The 20,413-nt window shown below is 37.6% G+C and overlaps 1 protein-coding gene across 2 annotated transcripts in view; it reads left to right on the top strand.

The window, feature by feature from the left end:
* The first annotated feature begins 4,632 nt into the window (after positions 1–4,632).
* NR1H4 (nuclear receptor subfamily 1 group H member 4) overlaps positions 4,633–20,413 on the top strand; it is a 34,172-nt gene continuing 18,391 nt past the window's right edge. For both annotated transcript variants that reach the window (XM_026053473.1, XM_026053474.1), the window contains exons 1-3: positions 4,633–4,789; positions 9,743–9,880; positions 15,861–16,226. In XM_026053473.1, coding sequence (XP_025909258.1) covers positions 9,796–9,880; positions 15,861–16,226 — 451 coding nt within the window. In that variant the 5' untranslated portion in view covers positions 4,633–4,789; positions 9,743–9,795. The remainder of the gene's footprint in view (positions 4,790–9,742; positions 9,881–15,860; positions 16,227–20,413) is intronic.

Consider the following 20,413-nt stretch of genomic DNA (forward strand, 5'->3'; position numbering starts at 1 on the left):
AAGAAAGAGACAACAATTCTTTGAAAGCACCTCAGTGTCAGGACCCTTAGTGCACTAACGGTCATTATCAGCCTTGCCTTGGGCCTCCACCTGCCCATGGCACAGGCCCTTCATTATGTTCAGCTCAGAGCCTGGTTTAAGCTATATTACAGGAGAGTCTGTGATATCTCTGACTCTCCTGGGTAGTTTTTCCAGACGGTTTCCAAGTATAAGCTGTAGGCAGTTTGTCTCCAGACTTGCCTCTGCTCTGCCTCCTGGATGGGCTTCAGGTTGATATTTCAGGTAGGATTTCCCCCCGTCCTGTATTTGACTCTATAAGCAACTGCTCCTAATTGACTCCCTGGATAGACCCTGGATCTGATTTACTACCTAACCTCCTCYGGAACTATCAGTGGACCCTGTAGTTTAGGAGTTTACAACACCTGCCTGGGTTCTGCTTACGGGATCATCTTTGAATCCTGGTTCATCCTTCCTTGTGGAGCAGCCCTGCCTCCTGGACCCAAACGTCATCCTTGCAGAACAAAAATCACAGCTTCTCTCCAACTTAATATTGCAAGACTCCTTTTAGTTAAACCTGATGTTTTCTCTTCACATGAATGTGTCAACACATGTAGTGAGCAGTCTTACTGCTCTCTCAATTGCTGAGTCATGGCCCCTTGTGACCTGGGCAGATGTGTTCCTCAYGGGACAGGCTGTGACGACTTCTCTGGGTCTGGCAGGCTGTTTTAGCTACTCAGCCTAGATGCTATGCCTGCCAGGCAGATCTCTGAAGGAGCAACGGGAGTAGTGGTCTGGGTAATACTTCACAGCAAGATATTGCTTCTTGAGAGGTATAAAACATATGTAGCCCAATGACTTAGAAAGTTTACAGGCGACTGTAACTTAAATAGTAGCTGAGGTTCCTCCTACAGTTCCATTGCTTTATGGCTTACATAGTCCATTCACATGACTGCCAACTATATTTTTGTTCCCACTCTGAAAGGAATAATTCTTTGCAAAGCACTGAGTTAGTCCTTTTAAAAAACAACTTTCTTTTCCCTTGACACATTATCTAAACCAAGCATTGGTTTAAATGTTTGAAAAATGAATTTACTTAATATATTTTAGACAGACTCAAAAGCTCATCTAAAAAAATATAGRTATTTAATAGAGTACTTTAGTCATCATTTTTGACTTTTGCTTTGAAAGAACTACTTATTAATGAAAGGACAACATGCTCATTTACTGGAATAGATCAACATTTCATAACATTTATAAAATATTTACATAAAGGAAGCTAACCCTTACTGAACTCAATCACTATCATACTGTATAACATAAAAATGTCAGGGGAAAGAAGTGAAAGAATAAAGTATATATTTACTTTAAGRCCTCTAGCAGAACTTCTTATCAGCTAATACTATACTAACATACTTAAAGTAAAGCTGTGATTTCTCTAGTAGTTTTTAAACTTGTAACTCTTAGAGATGCATAGACAAAGCATTACATGTGAACTAATTGAGAGACAATCTAATGTAGAATACCCAAAATTACTTATAAATAAACACATTCTGAAAAGTCAGTTGAACTTCACTGCAAGGACACAGAACAGGTCCCACAGACAGAAGTATCAGATACTGTAGTTGATTCCATGTATGTGCCCCTTGCACCAAGCCAGCTGTAGTATCATATCTTGTTAATAACTTATTTGCTCTTCGTACAGACCACTGGCCCACTGTTAATGGCCTGCTGTTAGAAAGGAAATTCTCTCCTAGGACAGATTGTTCAGTGCGTGTCATATAGGGCAGTGCCACTCCAGAGACAGAACAYTAGATTATATCAGGCCAGGGCATAGGTTTTTTGAGCAAATTTTGCCCTGTTCATAAACCAAATTGGCAGAAATCATCTTACAGTGAGGTAGCTCTGATTAATGAAAGACTTATTCCACAAGCCAAACTAATCTAAAAAGAAATTAGGGTTAGTCCTAAAACACAGAGGAAAACAAATCCTGCCTCCCCCCACTTACCTCCCCACCCTCCCCAGAAAAACAGATGAAGGCCACCAACATTAATTTGTTGAAACTTTGGAACTTTGCACCCCTTCCTGTCCTTACTTTCCCCCTTTTTTTTTTTTTTTTTTTTTTTTTTTAGCACTATACACAAGCAGACTTATCTTTTAAGATTGCCTAATTATCTTAGCATGATAAAATTTATCGTAAGCTGGTGATAATTTTGGCCATCCTTCAAGAAATGCTTCCTTTCCTCAGTAGACTGGTGGCAGTGGTGGTATGTCAAGAGTGCTTGAGAATAAAGAACAGCCAGCCCAAAGAGGTAGAATGTAAAGTTATGTGAATGATGTGTCCTCTGTGCAGCAATCAGTACAGGGTCCTGCAGAGTTGGATGGAAAGATAAAGACTGGTCTGCTGTTTGGTGGCCAAGTTGTGATCTCCAGTGGGTCGGCCAATGCTTTCCAAGTAGTAACTGATGTCTTGGTCTGTGCTGGCACACAGGTGAACATGGGTGGGCTCTTACACCCTTCTGGGCCTATCTTCAGTGTCGTTCCTGCCTTGAGTGCAGGCAGATCTTGGGTACATTGGAAGATGTCTTTTGGCCCATAAATCAAACATGGATCCGAAGTCTCTCACCAGTCATGACTGATTGTTTTTCTGTTGGTGGAGCTCCAAACAACTGTCTGTAAGTAGCTACTTAAACAGCTGTTGCACAACTGTTGATAAAGATTTTTGGGGCAGAAAGGAGAAGTTACTGACCACTGGTATGTGAGGGCTTTTTTATCTTTTTTTTTGTCTTTTTTTTTTTTTTTCCAATGTGTTGTGTGTGGTGACGCTTGCAGGGGAGCATAGGAAAGAGAAGAAAGCATTGGAAAGGAATACCTAACATATCATTTCTTCCTTTCCTTCCACGTTGCTCTTCCTTTGCCAGATTATCCCATCCAGGCTTTTGAAGAAAAATTACTTTGTTGCCAGGATTCGTCTCGTGCCTTCCAATGGCTGAATTGAGATATACACCACATAGAATCATCTGTCAGTGCAAGTATGGGATTAAAATTATTTATGGGGAGGAAAGGCAGAGTGGTAGGAAGATGGAGGAGGAGACATGAGCTACAATAAAATRTCCATCTCTTTCATGGGGTGTGGAATTTAAGAAGCCACATTTTCTATGCTCACAGGCCTTTAGCCTTCAAATATTATCAAATATATGTATTCTTATTTGCAACTGGAGATGGATTTTCACTGTTAATGATGTGACTGTATTTTAGATCTCATACTGTCTGTTAGTTGCAGAATAATTACTAATATTGTTTAGAGATATTTCAGCTTGTAAATTCTGTGAAATTTTAGCGGTTATAGCATGCAATGTTGTTTTAGGAAAAAATATTCTAGGTTTGCTGGACTTAATTCCCTTTTCCTTCTTCTTCTCCTTGCTATGGTGCAGACAGTCTCTTGTAACACTACAGAACACTTATTTCATTTGCTCTAATTCCTTTCTCTTCAATTTTCATTTGCACATCAGCCATAATAAAATATGAACACCTGGCTTGAACTAGTAATGCCACATGTCATTGCTATAGGCAACATTCTCCTCTTTTCATCATCAAGATTCTTTCTTTGCTTTTTCCAATAATGTCTTGAAAATATTGATTAGTGGACAAAGTCTCACTTTGTCACATCTAATATTATAGGGAAAGGAAAAATATTCTAATGCAATAGGGTAATAATAGGATAATAAGTGAATAGGGTAATTAAAACCTGTTCTTTAGTTGCAAGCATTTCTTTGACTGCAGAACCTTCTTTTTTATTATTTTATTTTTAATTGTTAAACATGGGGAAAATAAAGGGATGTTATTATTTGTAACTTCATGGCCAATATCTGTCACCTTTCTCCCAGGGAGTACTGAACGACTCTTTTTGCTGTCCAGCACCTCTCTTTTCTGGAGCAGGAGGTACAGTACAGCTTGGGTTCACCTACTTAAGTACTGCACCAGGTAAGGGCAAATGAAATTGCCCAAGGCTTCCTTCCTATCTGACAAGAGGTAGTTTCCAGAACGTTTTCAGCCCAGCTGGGATTTGAATTATACTCTACTGTTAGCAATTTCTTCCTTTTGCATGCAAACGGTGTATGAGATCACTAGGCACGGAGGCTAGCGGCCTCAGTTAAATGCCTAAAGCTTTATGGGCTGGACACAAAACAAAGTGATGATGTGGTTTGTTGTTAGAAAGTGTGACAGACCTGGGAATTGGACTTTAACCTCTCCAGATCCCATCACTGACCTAAGCACTCACTGTAGTACTCTGAAATGCTCTATTTTTTCCAAAAAGTATAAAATATAACTTTGACTTTTGTGAAAAAATTCAATTGCATGTCTTGCAAGGCCATCTAGGCTCTTTGAGTGGGAAAGACATAGAGGCTGAGAATGTGAGAAAAATGTACATGTGCAAGAGAAAGGTAATATTTTACAAGTTAATTCCAGCCTCCCTGCACACATAGCCAGAGTGTGTTAATAATCATATCTAGCCCCTGTGCTGATGGGCAAGCTGGCGTTTGCAAAGTTTTCATACTTACAACCAATGTTTAGAGAGTTTCGCAAAGAGAGGAACGTTAATGAGTAATCCTTGTCCACTATGGCACCGAGCCAGTGAGCCCAAGCTTTGATTCATCGTGTTATCACTACAGGATTCTGCTAAACCTAAAAAAAGCAAAACAAAAATGTTCCTGTTTGAGAATCGTTAGGATACTGAACAGAGTGCACAACTGACTACATCCTGCCATCTGCAATATTCCAGAAAAGGACAGTAAGTAACGATTCCTCAAATCTGAGTCTATTAAATTGTGTGCTATAAAAGTACAATTTTTCATCCTTGTGATGTTGCGGATGTTAACAGGTTCTTGATCAGAAAAGAACTACTATTTTATGGAAGAATAGTGAAGTCAGTGGAGGATAGGCTGTACGGGGAAGTAATTTCAGCTGTCAAAGTGGTGTAGTAGAAGGAATTCCCCTTGGGGAAAAATGTTGAGGTCATGAAAAAAATGATTACAGTGTTAGAATTTCTCACTGAGAAGCTGACTTAAGCATCTGTGTGTTAGTGGAAAAGCAAGCTGAACACAAACTGGTTAATTATATGGATCAAATTTGTAACTGTACTCGTTTGTTCACATTTTTTTTTCTTAGGAACTGAAAATGTTTTCAATGTGATCAAGGGGAGAACACAGGACAGTCTGAGAGAGAGTAGTTAACGTGTGTCATTTTATTTGTTGAAAAGAAACTTTTTTTGATCTGTTTACAGATTCTAGGTGCATCTTCTGAAATTCTAGGACTTTAGTACTTAGTTCACCTAACTAGCAAAAGCAGTAGGGAGTAGGAAGCATCTACTGTTTGAATCCATATCTAGCTTTGAAGAAAATGTCAATGTATTCTGAATATTCCTGCTAGTCATTTATCTTCAGAAGACTATAAAGGCAATGTGCATCTGACCTTGGTTTGTCATTTTTAATTGCTGCTGCCTCTGGTAAAGCAGAATCTAGAGACTCTGAACAAGATTGGGGGGGGGGGGGGGGGGTCATCTTCAGCTAGATAGGAGTCCAAAAGCAGTTTGGAAAAGGATGTTTTACGTTTTATCAGGTACAGGCAAAAGATGTGGGAGAAAAGAAGATACAGAGAAAAAGTAGTGGGGAAGTTGTCCAAATCTGACCCCACTATTTCAAGTTATGTGCCTACCTATAGGAGTGGCACCAAGACTTTTGGTAGATTTTTTGAATTCTACATACTACTAATTTAAAGGTATATATTTTCCCCTCAAAATGAACTGCAAGAATGTATGCCTTAACTCCTCTAATAATCTCTATCACCTTAAAAAGCCCTAAACACTAAATCTGAAGCACAGGAATACCATTCCTAACTCTAGTTTTCAAACTTGCTCRTGTTCTTGCTTGTATTTGTGGTGTAGCTGCCCATGGTGCCACGCATACCAATGCAGTCTGGCAAGAGAAGATGAGGAGGGGAAACCTTCACAACACCTTTCTTTCTCTTTCTTACACTTCCAAACAAACTAACAAATACAAAAGCCTCTCAAATAAATGRGATGCTGTATTAAATATTCTACAAAAAGGACATAAGACCAGATCAAAAGCCTGTGAACTAGGCAGGAATATTCCCACTGATGTTAATTTTGTTTGGATCAGGCCATAAACTGATGCTGGAGAAATTTCTCTTTGAGTAACTGGCAGTCTCAATTGGGCAAAGAAGATGACCTATTACGGGCCAGAACGACAGAAATGTGCTCCGCTAGTATTTGTTTAAAACTTTGACAATGCTTTAATATATCTTTCTTTACTGATCGATTAAAATATGTTCGATCATTCTTCATATAAAGATAAAATGCAATGACTTTCATGGAGCTTTCCTGATGATCTTGTTTTTTGTCACTTTATCTGAAAATATGGGGCTATGATGCATTTTTTTTATGAGTCTAGCCAATTTTAGCTTTACTTCATTTGGAGGCTTGGGTTTGCTCRCTCTGAAGCCAAGGGAAGCTTTGCTATGATCCTAGTATGGTCAGAGGCAGTCCATGGATAGTCTAGGGTAAAACTGAAACCTGAAACATGCATATATGTATACATAAATATTTGTATATGCTCTTGCACACATAAGCCATGAGAAAGCCAAATGAATATGCTTATGCAAACAGTCATAGAACAAACACATACAATAATATAAATCTCATTTTTCTCAGTTAAGCATAGAATACATAAAATGAATTGACTGACTTTTGACATATGTTGAAGGATACATGTAAAAATTATACATAATTGGGAGTACTTAATAAGCAATTGATGAAAATAATCATAAAATACTGAGCACAGATTTTATTTTATATCTATTAATTTATTTAATGTACAGTTTTGCTGTATGGAAATATCTCAAAATTCGGTGGAACCATATTTTTAAAACGTTATGTTAAAAAAAAGAACTTTGTAGCCTGTTGTATTCCTCTTAATTCCTCAGGATTGCTTACTTTGTAAAGCAAAATTAATCTCCTGTGCACTTTGTTCTTTTTTCTTTTTATCTATCATGGTATATTTTCTGCTATACTTGATGGAAAGACAAGATACAGGCTAAATTTATTTTGATAGAAACAGCTAAGGGATACACTTAATGTAATAAAACAGGTATAYGAAAACAAGCCAAGAGGCTCAGGGTAGTGTTGTGGATGGTACCACTTGTCGCCCAAAGTCACTATCAAGGTACATGACTCTGGACAGGAATATCCCACYTGCCAGGGCAATGCTGCTGAAGATGCTACATGAGAACTGCAGTAAGATGGGATGTGTTGCCTCCATTGTATAACTGCTGTGACACCCAGAACTGAGCAAAACGTGGAATAATCAGCCCTTAAATGCTCTGTATTGTGTTAATGGAAAAGTTCTCCGCATAGGCTTGAAGACTGGAGATCAGTCAGTACCTGCATAGTGGCARCTTCATTGTGGTAAACGCTAAATCTAACATGGGGTAGCTGGCTCACAGCAGCAAGTGAGCACAAAAACTTCAATCAGTAAATATAGTAGCAAGGGTATGTGTAGTTGAAAATAGATTTCTAGCCTTTTCTAATGTTTTAAGACATTAATGTTTAATGTCTTATGCTGTGCAGAAATCYTCAGAAAGTAAGATTAGAGAAGGTGGTTGAGAATATTTTCTCCCATAAAATCCAGTAAATGATCAACATCAGTTGACTATATTAARGAAAGTGGAGTTTAAAGAAAAAAAACAGGTGGGAATTGTAAAATCATGAATATTTGACTGGAACTGAATCCATCTCCCACAGATCTACATTAACTTGGCAGAGGTGGACTTGGAAAAAAACCAAAATATTCTAGCATACTGAGAGATGTTAAAGAGTGGTATTATTTAATAACATAATAAAGATTGAATAGACTCAGAACATGAAAAGGGTTTATAGACAGTTTAAAGAGAATGCAAAAATACAAAWACAATATTGGAGTTTGAAAATGCAATTTTCTGCTTATTGACATCACAGGCTAGGCAGATACAAAAGATACGTGCTTTAAAAGCAAAGAGAATATCAAACATTTTGGAGTGAAGATTTGGAACATTTGGGGGAGCTTTAGTGTACACTGTAGTGAGATCTAAAATTTCATAAGAAAACAAGTTCTAGGTGCTCTATACATAAATTCACTATCTCAAGACTGATGTGTTGCATTGTTGAGATGAAGAAATAAGGCAAGAAATAGTTTTGATGGGATGTGATCTTCAAGTCCAGCTACAGGAAGAGTTAATCTGCCAAGGGTGAACTCTTGAGGGCCACAGGAAGACTGTTAAAGTGCTGTCACATGAAGAGAGGGTGGAGATGACTTCCCTCCTCTTAATAAAAAGGAGAGAATAAAATCCAGAAAATCCTTCAGGAAGCTTCTTAAGATGTCTTATTTTGGCAATACTTACTTCCCATTATGAAAGTCCTTCACACTGTCCTGCTGTCTTCTCCCATTGCAGGCCCTTAAAATGGGTGGTAAGAGAAACCCTCTCACTARGGACTGTCATTGGGAGGCTCCAGAGAAAACTGGCTTTCAGTTTGCATCTCTCTTGGGCAATCTGTGTGGGCAGCCCTTCTCTTGAGGACTTTGATTTGAGAGTAGATACCTTCCCCTCACAAATATGAAGGTTAGATAGTAAAATGTTTGGAAGTAGACCTGGGCCTGCTGGAGTGGCTGGATTGATTGTATGCCTGTACATAGAGGTTTTGCTGTTGCAAAACCATGTTGGCTTTGAGACTGTTTGTTTACATGTTATTTGCCACAAGAATCTCATCTGGTCTATGACACAAGCAACTTTTGACATTTCTGAGTAAACTGTTTAAATTATCTGTGGGTAGACATCTAAAATGAACCCCTCTAATTAGAAGGCCTCTGTTTATGCTAAGAAAGAACTTAATGAATCATTATAGACAAGTCTGACTATAATTAAACCATGTGATTGCTGCTCTCACAAACTACTTTCCAGTCTTCCCAGTGCTGGGACCTCCTGCTGTATTCACATTTTTGTTGGGTAACTTCACTTTTGCTAGAGAAACATGCTGAGCCCTCACTGAGTCCTCCGGAGGAGGTGACAACACCTCTCTCCGAGGGTAGCAGGGCAGTGTGCTAGTGAGCAGCACAAGCATCTCCCCATGCAAAGCCAAGTGTAAGCATCGTGTGTCCACTTGAGACCATGACGGGAGCTGGGGTGGACTAGCCTATTGTTTACAGGAAGCCCTTTGCTTGCTGCTTCTGCTACYATTTATCTCACTTGGCCAATAATTACTGAAGGCAAGATAAAGAGCCAGTCTCAGGAGATTAAACTCAAGTTTCCTGGCTTTGGAAGTCTTCTGATTTAACCACAAATTTGCACTTTTTTTTTTTTTTTTCCTGAATGCAAACAACAAAATGATGAAAGAGTGATGAAAAAAAAAAATAATGCAAACAACCGGTATTCTGTGGAAGGTGGTGGGAGGGGCTGGGCAACGTGTCCTCAGCAGGTCACGCCAGTGCTTCATTCTGTGCGTGTCTGAATAAGGCTGAGCAAAAACTACCATGGTTTTAAATGAACAGCACAAGGATCACATATGAAATGTATTACAGCAAGGAAAAAATAAGCAAAGTATATGCAGCATTTTATTTAATGACTGAATTAGCTGTGGTAACTTTAATGAGATATTATCTCATCTTAAATATCCTTTTTGCTTTATATCTTTCAGAGTCTCCTTTCAACTTTTCTTAATTATCACATTACTCTGGCATTGAGGACTAAATGGGATCTGAAATGAATTTAATAGGACATTCCCAGCTAGCTGCTGCTGATGGATTTTCTCTTACAGAAGCTCCTCATTTGTTTGGTAAGTCACCAAATTAAGTGAGAGTGGCAGATCATCATTTACCCAGAAACCTAGAAGAATATGCACTGAAATTCCAGTTCAGGTGCACGTGAGTATCATGTGGCAGTGTGAAATCATTCAGCAAAGACAGGTCTTTATGGGCTTCATGTGAGTCCTGTACATCAAACACAGCAGATATTATTTTAAGTTCTAATAAAGCTACAGCATAACTTATGTATATTGCTTTATTACACAGATGCATGAAAAACATTTCAATGACATTAAAATTTGTCTTATTAAGATCATTAAAAGCTTTTAATCTTAACTTCACTAAACATGAAAACTTATAATCTACGTTGCAAACTTTCTCCTCGCTACTGTACTACTGACTTTCCCAGGGCTAAACAGAGTCATGTTAATGAATGAAGAATCTTTGCTCAATAATTTATGAAGCTGATTTCTGTTGTATCTGTTGCTCAGAAATAGGAGAATAATACACATTTAGCATTCTTTTGGCAGTGGTGGGGGTCCTGTCAAGTAACATGACACCTTCAGGGCATTGCATATACCACAGACCCACGTGGGAAGCTGCAGCATTTCAGAAGTTTCTCTTGCAAGTAAGATCGGAATTCTGCCTTTTTGAAGGGAGAAAAATTGGAAAACATTTCCTCTGTATCAACCAAGAACATAACAGGGRCTATGACATACAGAAACTTCTCATCTGCTTCCAGGACTTTCTGTGAGCTTACTGACACAGTTTTGGGTTGCTTTGATGCCCCAAGCTCCAGCCAAGTCCAGTGGTATAGCAGTGGTCCATAAAGTGGCAGTGGTGAAACATACCACTAATGATATGCAAAAGCTTATATGCTACTGTATTGCTGTTTATTCTCTAGCACGTATATGTGGTTTTGTGGTGCTTTTTTTAGCAAATAAAATGTTGTGCAATTGTTAAACTATAAGCAAATCACTACGTTTAAAACACCTCCTTACTACCTTCCAGGGTATAACACGCATAGAAGGGGGTGGTATTCAGCGTTATGGTGCTGAACTTTATATTCAGTCTCCCTTTGAAAGTCTTAAATGAGTTTCTTAAGACTGCTAGTTTGATGATTTTCCCTCTATTTTCCTCCCTGATATCTATTTGGGCAATATTTTTTTTTTTTTGGTGTTTTTTATTTGAAGTCATGATCAGCAAATTTGAAAAATCAAAGATATATGCTCATTTAAAATGTTTTTCCTCTATACTAAAATCTCACTCAGAAATATTCATGTGTTCAGAAGAAGGATTGTGTCTCCTGTTACAGATGCTCAGATCTTTGCACAGTGGAGATGCAATTCAAACTGAGGAAAAATGTATCAAAGGCTTGAATTAGGTGTTCTTTTGGGAAGGAAACTTTGCATTCCTGCTGTGTTTCAGTTCAGCTGACTTCTGATTGCTTTATGTGGTCACTTGGTTGAGATGTCACTCAATTTAAAGCAAATTCCTTACAAATAATATGAAATTGAGTTGATAGAATATCTTACAATTAAGATGTGACTCCATCTCTTTGAGTTTCTTATATGAATTGTTTTTGCCTTGAAATTTTATTTTTGTGAGCTTTTCACTTTTTTTTTTTTGATATTGGTTTCTTCAAAACCAAGTCAAAAATTCAAAATTATTATTCAAAAATAATATATAATCACTTTTCTTCACATTTCACTTAGTCTATCCAGAGAGTGTTCTTGGACCTTTAAAAATAAATCCAAGTGCATTTCAACACATTAGCACTGGGTCCAGATCTCTGCAAAGCAGAGCTGTCAGTTGTGACTTGCTTATTCTGTGAGGCTAATCACCATGGCAATTACAGAGCACTTCTGCTTGCTGTCCTCAAAATTTCTAGATGCTGCCAGTTTCAGAACACTTCACAGAAAAAAGATTTTCTGGCTTTTAGTATTGTTGTATTGCATATATCTAGGGTAAAGTATCTCTTCATGCCTTTGCAACTGGCAACTTTTTAAGTGGACATTTCATTAGTTATGAGTCCCTGAAAAGAGTGGTTCAAAATGGAAATAAGGGAATATTTTTAACCACAGTAGGAGTCCTCACTTTTACCCTTCTTTCCTGGAAAAGTCCATCTCTTTTTCTAATTTTGTTAATCAGGAGATAGAAAAACATTCCAGATCTCTTCATAGAAGTGGTCAGAAATTTATGGAAACTTCGTAGCTTAATTTAGAGGAGCCCTGATTTTGTTCTGTAGATGTGTCCAAACTGACATGGGACAAACTCCCCTGAAATACACACGGAAGAACTGCTTTGGAATGGACAAACAAAAAAGAAAAGTAGCCAAAGCAGGAAAAAAATAAATAAATTTTGTCTTAAATCTTAGACAATGGAAAAAGGATGAAATGACACTGCAGATGCTTGTAGGACTAGAATAGTGTCTAAGGTGATTGGAAAAGGCTGACTCCTCCAGATAGCATGTATTTGTTCTGGTTACTTTKTCCTTTTGTTTGTCTGTTTGTTTGTTTTAGAAGTAGAATCAAGTGTCCAAACTGATTAAACATATCAAAAGATATGTTAACTAACTGTCTCCAGCAACACCTGGCAGATGATGCAGCATCTGGCTTTATTCCTGCAGAGAAGATAAATAGGCCAGTAGCAGACCTCCAAATCAAAAGGAAACAAAGCAACACAAATTAAAGCAGAAATTTGCATGTATACGTAATAATTACAGATAAAGCCAAAATAAGCAAAGTGAGGATGACTGAGAAAAGTCTTAAGAAAAGGAAAACAATGAAATGGTGGCACTATGAGGACAAAGGCTGTATCGCAGAGCAAGGCAAACCCCAAATGCATTTGTGCAATGCTTCATTTGAGTGGGTGGGATGTTGGCTTAGGAAGCACAGCGTTTTGTAAAACAACACAGGGATTCTTGAAGTCTGAAGTTCTGGCTCTTTTGCCATTTCCTTCCAGGTGTGGTTCTTCCAGGAGCTGTGCTTCTGACCTCTAGTCTGATGTGCGTCTTAGTGGGGTCATCCACACTGCTCAGTTACAATCTGAAAAGCCAGTGTAGGCTCATGGCTGTCCTCTTTGGCACTACTCAGCAGTTGGCTTGCTCTGGAGCTCTCCTTTGGACTGCACGATGTAGGGCAAGACGTGGGACTTTACTCCAGGGACTAATCCCCAAAAGGCAGCAAAGACAACACTGCAGTAGATTTGGCTCTCTAGTCTGACCCATATTGTCCTTTAACATTATCTCGACGGGTTTTGTACCATCAAACACCTCAACTCCCTTCAGAACAGGGAATTCAACATCCCCAGCTCTGTTTCATGCTATCCCAGGACCTCTGTGGTGGTGAGCAACACAGCCCCTCACATCATTACTTCACACACTTGGAGCTGAAATAAATGTATACAAAACAACAGTGTCCAAGATACATGGGGATGCTATGTAAGACCCAGAGGAAGACCAGCACCAGTTAATGTGGATGCATCTTGATGATCTAGATGTGGATGGATCTAGAGATAGACCTATTCCTACACAGAAGCACATCAATCCTCTCCGCTTGGCCTTGGGGCAAGGACAACTCTCTGGCTCTCTTCTATGAAGCCTTATAGACAGGTCAAGAAAGGCCTGAACAATCCAGTCTTTATCACAAATACAAATGCTTCTGTGCTTATGAAGGATCTGTTATAACAGTCAGCTGCTCCTGGTAATAATGAAAAGTTAACTTATTGCACCAGATCGCCTCAAGTTAGTAAATTTTTATTGATTAAAATTTTATAGTAAATAAATTGTAATAGTTACAGAATTATAATATCTGGGCTGCTTGGAAGCACCCATTTGAGTGGTAACCAAATTTTATACACATACATTTGCAGTGGGAGTTGGTATTTTTATGCTTTCAGACATTTACAGATATGCTTCTCTGTAGTGAAGTTAATYAGTAAACTATATAACCTCTGGCCTGTGTCACTCCTTTGCTAGTCTTAAAGAAAGTTCTCACTGTAAAGAAATCCACAGGATATGGATTAAAACAGAGCTAAGAAGKTTTTTTTTTTTATATGTAGTATTTAAATTGAGGGAGAAAGGAGGGATATAAGGTCCGGATAGCTTAGAGAGAGTATTTTTCACCAAGAAATGGTCAGACTGAAGACTGCCTAAGGTAGGATATTGCCATGTTCTTGTTTAGAATTGTTTGTTATCATATCATGAGTTCTTCATTGAAACAGCAGGGTGTTAGATCTTGTTTAATCCAACTGAAAATAATCTGTTTGAAATTAAATCAGGATTTCATTTATGGTTATGGTATGGCTCCTAAATTAATTAATCCTGAATTATGTTCTTATTTCTTTAAATTCCTTCATGAAGATCCTCTTAGGGGAGCCAGGGGTTGATATTTTAATGCTTCTTAATAATTTCCCCCTGTATTTACATTTGAAAATGAAAAAAAACCTTTTACTTTAAAACATGTTATCATAGTAATTTCYGTAATATTCTAAATAAAGCATATTATTCTTGAACCTGCACACAACCTCAGTATATTTCTAGAAATTTGGAACACYGCTTATGAAGAAAACTCTCTTTGAATGCTATAAACTATGTTAAGCATATGTCATTTTCTTTTAATCCAATGCAAAATATTCTGTGTAAAATTTGAAGAAACAAAAGCAAAAGAGTTTCAGCTGCAAGTGGTATTGTGGAAAAATATTTGTAAAATGATGTCTACATTTATGCAAAATTTTCACTCTGATAATATTGGTAAACTTTCCAGATTTTTATAAGAACATATGTTGCAAAATATAACTTAAAAGCTCTGTGGTTATAAGTACCATCACATTTGTGTGCACTTTAGTAGTCTTATTTTAAATATTCTARAAGGAAAAAGTAGATAAACTGCTAAAGATACACTAATATTGATGCATTGCAAAGATCTTGTTTCTGATTTTTCTTTCATTGGTTTACACTACTGCAACTCTAATTATTTCAGTCAGCTGGTTCTTACTTTACAGTAGCATGAGACCAGATTTTGAGACCTTTATTAACATCTGAATAAAATTATATATACATTCCAATTATCAAGATAAGATTACTTTTATGAGAAGAAACTATTTGTTATAGACTCTTACATTTGTAATGCACTATTCAGAAAATCAGCACGGTCTTAAAATACCTCTTCTGATTTAGGATGCCTTCAGCTTTTGTTGGAAGCAAGAGTTAATGCACTTCAATTATGCAGTTGGATGGGGAATGCTGCTCAGACTATGTGTTGTAGACCAGATTATAGATCTTGCTCTCTTACACTCTCGCCACTCTTTCTGTTCTCTTTTTCCTCTTTCCACTACTCAGGATGGGAAGGTGAAATAAGCAAGGTGAAAGAAAAGGATATGATTTTGCTTGTTTGTTTGTTTTTGTATTTAACTTTTTACAGTAAGACTTTTTGGGGRGGTTTCTTCCAGAGGCAGAATCGGGTTGCTAATTATGAGGGCTTTCTAAATGTACTGCAATGGACCATCTGCTAGTCACTACTGCAGTACTTGGGGCCCTGACTTCTTGTGCAGTAACAATGCACTATATGCAGCTAATAGCTAAATGCAGCTATAACTGAAGAAATTGTTAAAAATAAATGTCACCATTACTCTCATTTGTTCTTCTGCCYCTGACTTTCATCTGTATGTCTTGCTGCTTATTCTTGAGCCCTTTACTATTATCAAACATACGTTGCAGACAATCTATGACTTGAGCAGATTCAAGGCACTTGTATCACTTCTGCAGCACAGCAAATAGARTGGGCTATATAATACTACTAATAAATATAATACTAGCTGCACAGGACCTTTCAAGTTTTGCTATGTATTGTATGTAAAACTAGGATCACAGAAAATCTGAGCTCACATAATGCAGTCTTTTTGATTAAGCCTCACTGTGTTTGAGATGGATGTCTTGGGAAGTGGCAACTGTTCTCTTAACTGTGGTTTCATAGTTGTCATAGAAATTGTTTTTGTGTTATTACCTCTCAGGTGTCCTTTCAGAGCCAATGAGTTCCCCAGTGCAAGATGCAGATGTGTCACCTTACACGCAGTACAACAGTGTGCCGTTTCCCCAAGTTCAACCTCAGATTTCATCGTCACCTTATTACTCCAACCCACTCGGCTTCTACCCTCCGCAGCATGAGGAATGGTATTCCCCTGGGATGTATGAGCTCAGGAGAATACCCTCAGAGACCCTTTTCACGAGGGAGACAGAGATGATGGATATCCCTGTGGCCAAAAAGCCCAGGCTGGGCCACTCCACAGGACGAGTGAAGGGAGAAGAGCTCTGTGTGGTCTGCGGTGACAAGGCCTCTGGGTACCACTACAATGCTCTCACTTGYGAAGGATGCAAAGGTAGGAGGACAGTGATTGCAGAATATAATTCAGCTAATAAGCATAGCAGTTTCTGAAAAAAATGTTTTGTTTTTGTTTGTTCTTTCTTAGTAGTTTTATCCAAATCTTTAAGCACTTTAGAGATTGGCATCTCCTGTGCACTATTCTTTATTGTCTACCATGTACAAGAAGTAAGCAGCTTCTTCCATCATCTTCATGTGAACAGAACACATCTGGCCACCCTATGGCTCTTAAGCTATGATTAACTCTTGATTAGTTGAAGAACAGGTTCCATGGYGGAGTTCTGTCTGGAGCCTGGCAGCTTGGTTGTTCTGTCTTGGAGGGTGCTTATCCAGATCAGTGGATCACTGTTAGAATCAAACCCATAGTAGCCCCTGGGAGTGCTGTGGACCCCCTTGGGTGCCCTGGATAGCAGCTGTGTACCCAGTCCAATCCCCAAACTGTACAAATTATTTCCAGAGAATCTCTTTCCTGCCAGCTCCTAGAATATATGGTATTTGTCTTTGAGTCTGAGAAACAAAATGACCTTTCTAATATTAGACCTATTCATAGGGGTGACTTCTATTCTCAGAGAAGGAGCTTTTTCAAGAGAGAAACCATATCTCTATGACAAAGATTTTTGAGAAATGATATCTACAAGTTGGTGTAGGCATAAATGGGGTATAGAAAATCATTGTATTATTGGTAACTTTATTGCCAGGTATTGTAGCAAAGGAGGACAAAAAGGATATATCAATAGCATAATTATTAAACCTAAAGATGGCTCCTTTGTGGCAGAGCAGGGGAGTATTATAGAAGAATTCATTCTGTTCTGTGAATAAATGTTTCATTATCATTTCTGTTGTATGGGTAAGATCTAAAACATGGACAGTACTGAAGCTCTGAAATATAGAGATGCTCCTCTTCTGTGTGTGGAGCTTAATGTCACTGACAGTGAACTTGGAGTTAGTTTTAGCTTATGCTTTACCTACCATGCAATCACTTTTGAGGCCACAACATATTGTAGTAACTAGTCTAATATAGTCAACTAGTCAACTATAGTTTAGCTCTACATTTCAAAAAAAAAAAAAAAGGAATTACTTTTTTTGATGCCTATGTGAATAGTTTCAAGTCCAAAATATCCAATAGTACTAACTCATACTAATGTCATTATAATAAAGTAATTCTAATGTGAAGAGTCCAACTGAGGGTACATTTAATTTTAAAGAAAACTATTCCTACCATGTGCTAACTTTATTATTAAATGACTTACAGAATTATTTTCAATGATTTTTCAAAGATCTTAAAATTAAAAGCTATCAAATTGTTAAAATATGTTTTTAGGAGGAGGCAGGTTACAGATGAACAATCAGACTAAAGCTAGTATTGGAGTCAAACACCTTCTCTTCTGATTCAGCCTGAATCATTCTAGGTAACCACTACTTTAGTGCTTTTAGTGGAATAATTTTTTGTTTTCACTCTATTTTATTAATGAATCGATTGCAAAGAAAAGGACCCTTGATCAAGCAGTAAAACTTGAATTATTTAAGAATAATGCATTCTATTTCTACACAGTAATAAAAAGATATGCTGAGAACAGTAACTCCATTTGACAAGGTGAAGAAGATTTCTAGACCTGCAATCATTTTTATGCATTTGTGGAATTTTGCATATTTTACTCRAAATATAGCACCTCAAATTGAACTTTGAACCTCAGCTGTGCTATTAGTAGTGCAGTGAAAGGACTATCTCATGTGTCTCACATCCAAGTATGAGATCAGCTTTTCTTTTCAGCAGTCAATTCATGTTCAAAATGTGTCCAAACAATATGAAGGTCCCTCCCTACAGAATTGATGCCTGCCCTTCAGTGCCTGGCTCTCTTGGTACAGTGAACCTTCTGATGCAAAGGGGGACAGTTGGCATATGCTTTTATGGGATCCAGTCCTCTGTGGTCAATCTGAATACTGCATTCAGCAACACTCTCCAGTCCTCTTGTTCTTGTTTTAGGGTAGAGGGAGCAATATTAAGATCTTAAATATTGACCTTCACAAGAATAGTGATCTCAAGATCTGTGCAGTACATACACCATCRATATTTTGGTTTACTACATCAATCAAAAAACAATTAGGAAATATTTCATCAATAATTTGTATATTAAGCAAAAGCATATTAAGGATGATATCTGCTCTCTAGAACATTTGTGGTACATTATAAAAAAAAAAAAAAAAGGAGTTTGTGTGAGGTGTGCCTCATCTCTTTTACTTCCCTTTGAAAAATACTGCCTTGCTCTACAATAATAGCATCACAGCAGTGGTCCAGAATGTGTGAGGCAGTTCACTGGCACTGTTATAATATTGGGCAATATATTATGCTTTAAAGGCAGTTGCAGCAGAAGTCATTTTTGAGGCAGCTTTTGCAGATAGACATCAAGGACTTTTTCGTGTAACCTTAGTTTGGGCAGGGACACTTTTTGAGACATCACAGAACTTCTTTGAACTCATATATAGTATCACACCTATTCAATAAAGCCATAGACTAAGATCTGCTGAGAGGAAAGCTGGTTATGAACTCCCTCTAGCACAAAAGGAGTCATTTGAGTTTTTGTAGTCTTCAGATCATTCCTGGTCTTCCATGGTATTCAAACCATACCATGAACTGGTAACAGCTCATGTGTCTCACACCAGACTGAGAAGACTAACTGTGAAGAGGAGGGTCCACTTTCATCTTCTTCTCATACTAACTCCCAGCTGTGTGCATGGGGGGAAGCAGTTCTGTAACACTGCTTGATATCCTGACAGAGTGGAACAGGCATTTTATTAAATGGGGATTTCAAAAATTTTTAWATTGAGAAATCCAATGCCTTTGGACACCAGAATAGCAAATAGATACCTGCAAAGCTTTAATCTGAGTTTTTAATAGCTGCTTTCTTTCAGCATTTGTGATTTCTGTAAGAAAAATCAGCAACAGTGATGCAGGAGCAGCTCTTACTCTAATTAATCATAGTTATGAGTAGCTAAGAAAAAATGCAAATTCAGCATTTCTAGCCAGAGTGAGCGTTTTGTAACTTGGTGAGCTCAATTAAAATTTAGATTGTGCCAGAAAAACGTTCAGCATTTGAGGCAACTCCTTCACTATTCAAACAAATGCCATCTCTGATTTGCACCCAAGTTTCTGTGAAAACATCTGGTGTGGAAGGCTACGTATAAAACATTTCAGGTAGAATTATTAGCATGGAAAATACATTCAAAAAATGATTCATACCAAAAAAAAAAAAAAAAAAACCTTTAAAATTAATCACAGAACAATCTGTTCAAAGAGACTATAATTCAAGAGACACTTCAAGGTAACACTGAAGTGAGAGTAGTGCTAAAAACAGTATTTCTTTCGAAAAAATTTGCATCATTTCGCTTTTTAAGAAACTACTTCAAGATAGAATGTTTGACTAATTGAGTCCTGTTGATTCCCATCTTTTTACATCCCTATTTTTATCCTGATTATACATTCTTGTATATTTTTGAAAGTTCATTTATTAAAGCTCATTTGCCTTTCTTCCTCCAKAAAAGAGTATATACACAAGTTGTGGACAAGGTTAGTGATAATGTCAGAAATCTGACTTAGAATGTCATAAATATTTGTGCAGAKCTTTCTAACATTTACCACTAATTAATATTTGGCATGAATTATAGGATTTAAATTTAACAAATTAAATTCATAAATGATGTGAAGCAGATGCATTTGTCCTAAACTGACACTGAGAACACACAGCTTAAATCTAGGCCTTTTTCTCCCTTCTGGGATCAGTAAATGCTACTATGGAGTGTATTAAACTCCAGGTGAATGAYGAATAAAAATAATGCCTAGGGCTGACTGAAGGTTCTAAGTAATCTGCATTTCAAAAGAGACTGATGTCAGTCAAGTCTATTTCTGTGAAAAGAAGCCATTAAAACAGACAGCAGGGATGAGGTTTCAAGCAGGGACTGAAGCAGATTCAGGGAAATGTCAGATTTGTTACGACCAAAGAGTGGAATCATTTGCTGTAGTTACACACTGGTTCCTGGAAGAGATTAAGCAATTAAAAAAAATGCCTCAATACCGGAGTTGAGAAATTGTCATCTGACAACAGCAAAATTACCATGTCACCTGTTCTCTTCCCCAGATTCAGCAAATTAGCATCTGTGCTCAGCACATTTTAAAATATGGAATCAAAC

The sequence above is a fragment of the Nothoprocta perdicaria genome, unplaced genomic scaffold (genome assembly GCF_003342845.1).
Source record: "Nothoprocta perdicaria isolate Ctin4 unplaced genomic scaffold, notPer1 scaffold_116, whole genome shotgun sequence".
NCBI classification, from domain to species: domain Eukaryota; kingdom Metazoa; phylum Chordata; class Aves; order Tinamiformes; family Tinamidae; genus Nothoprocta; species Nothoprocta perdicaria.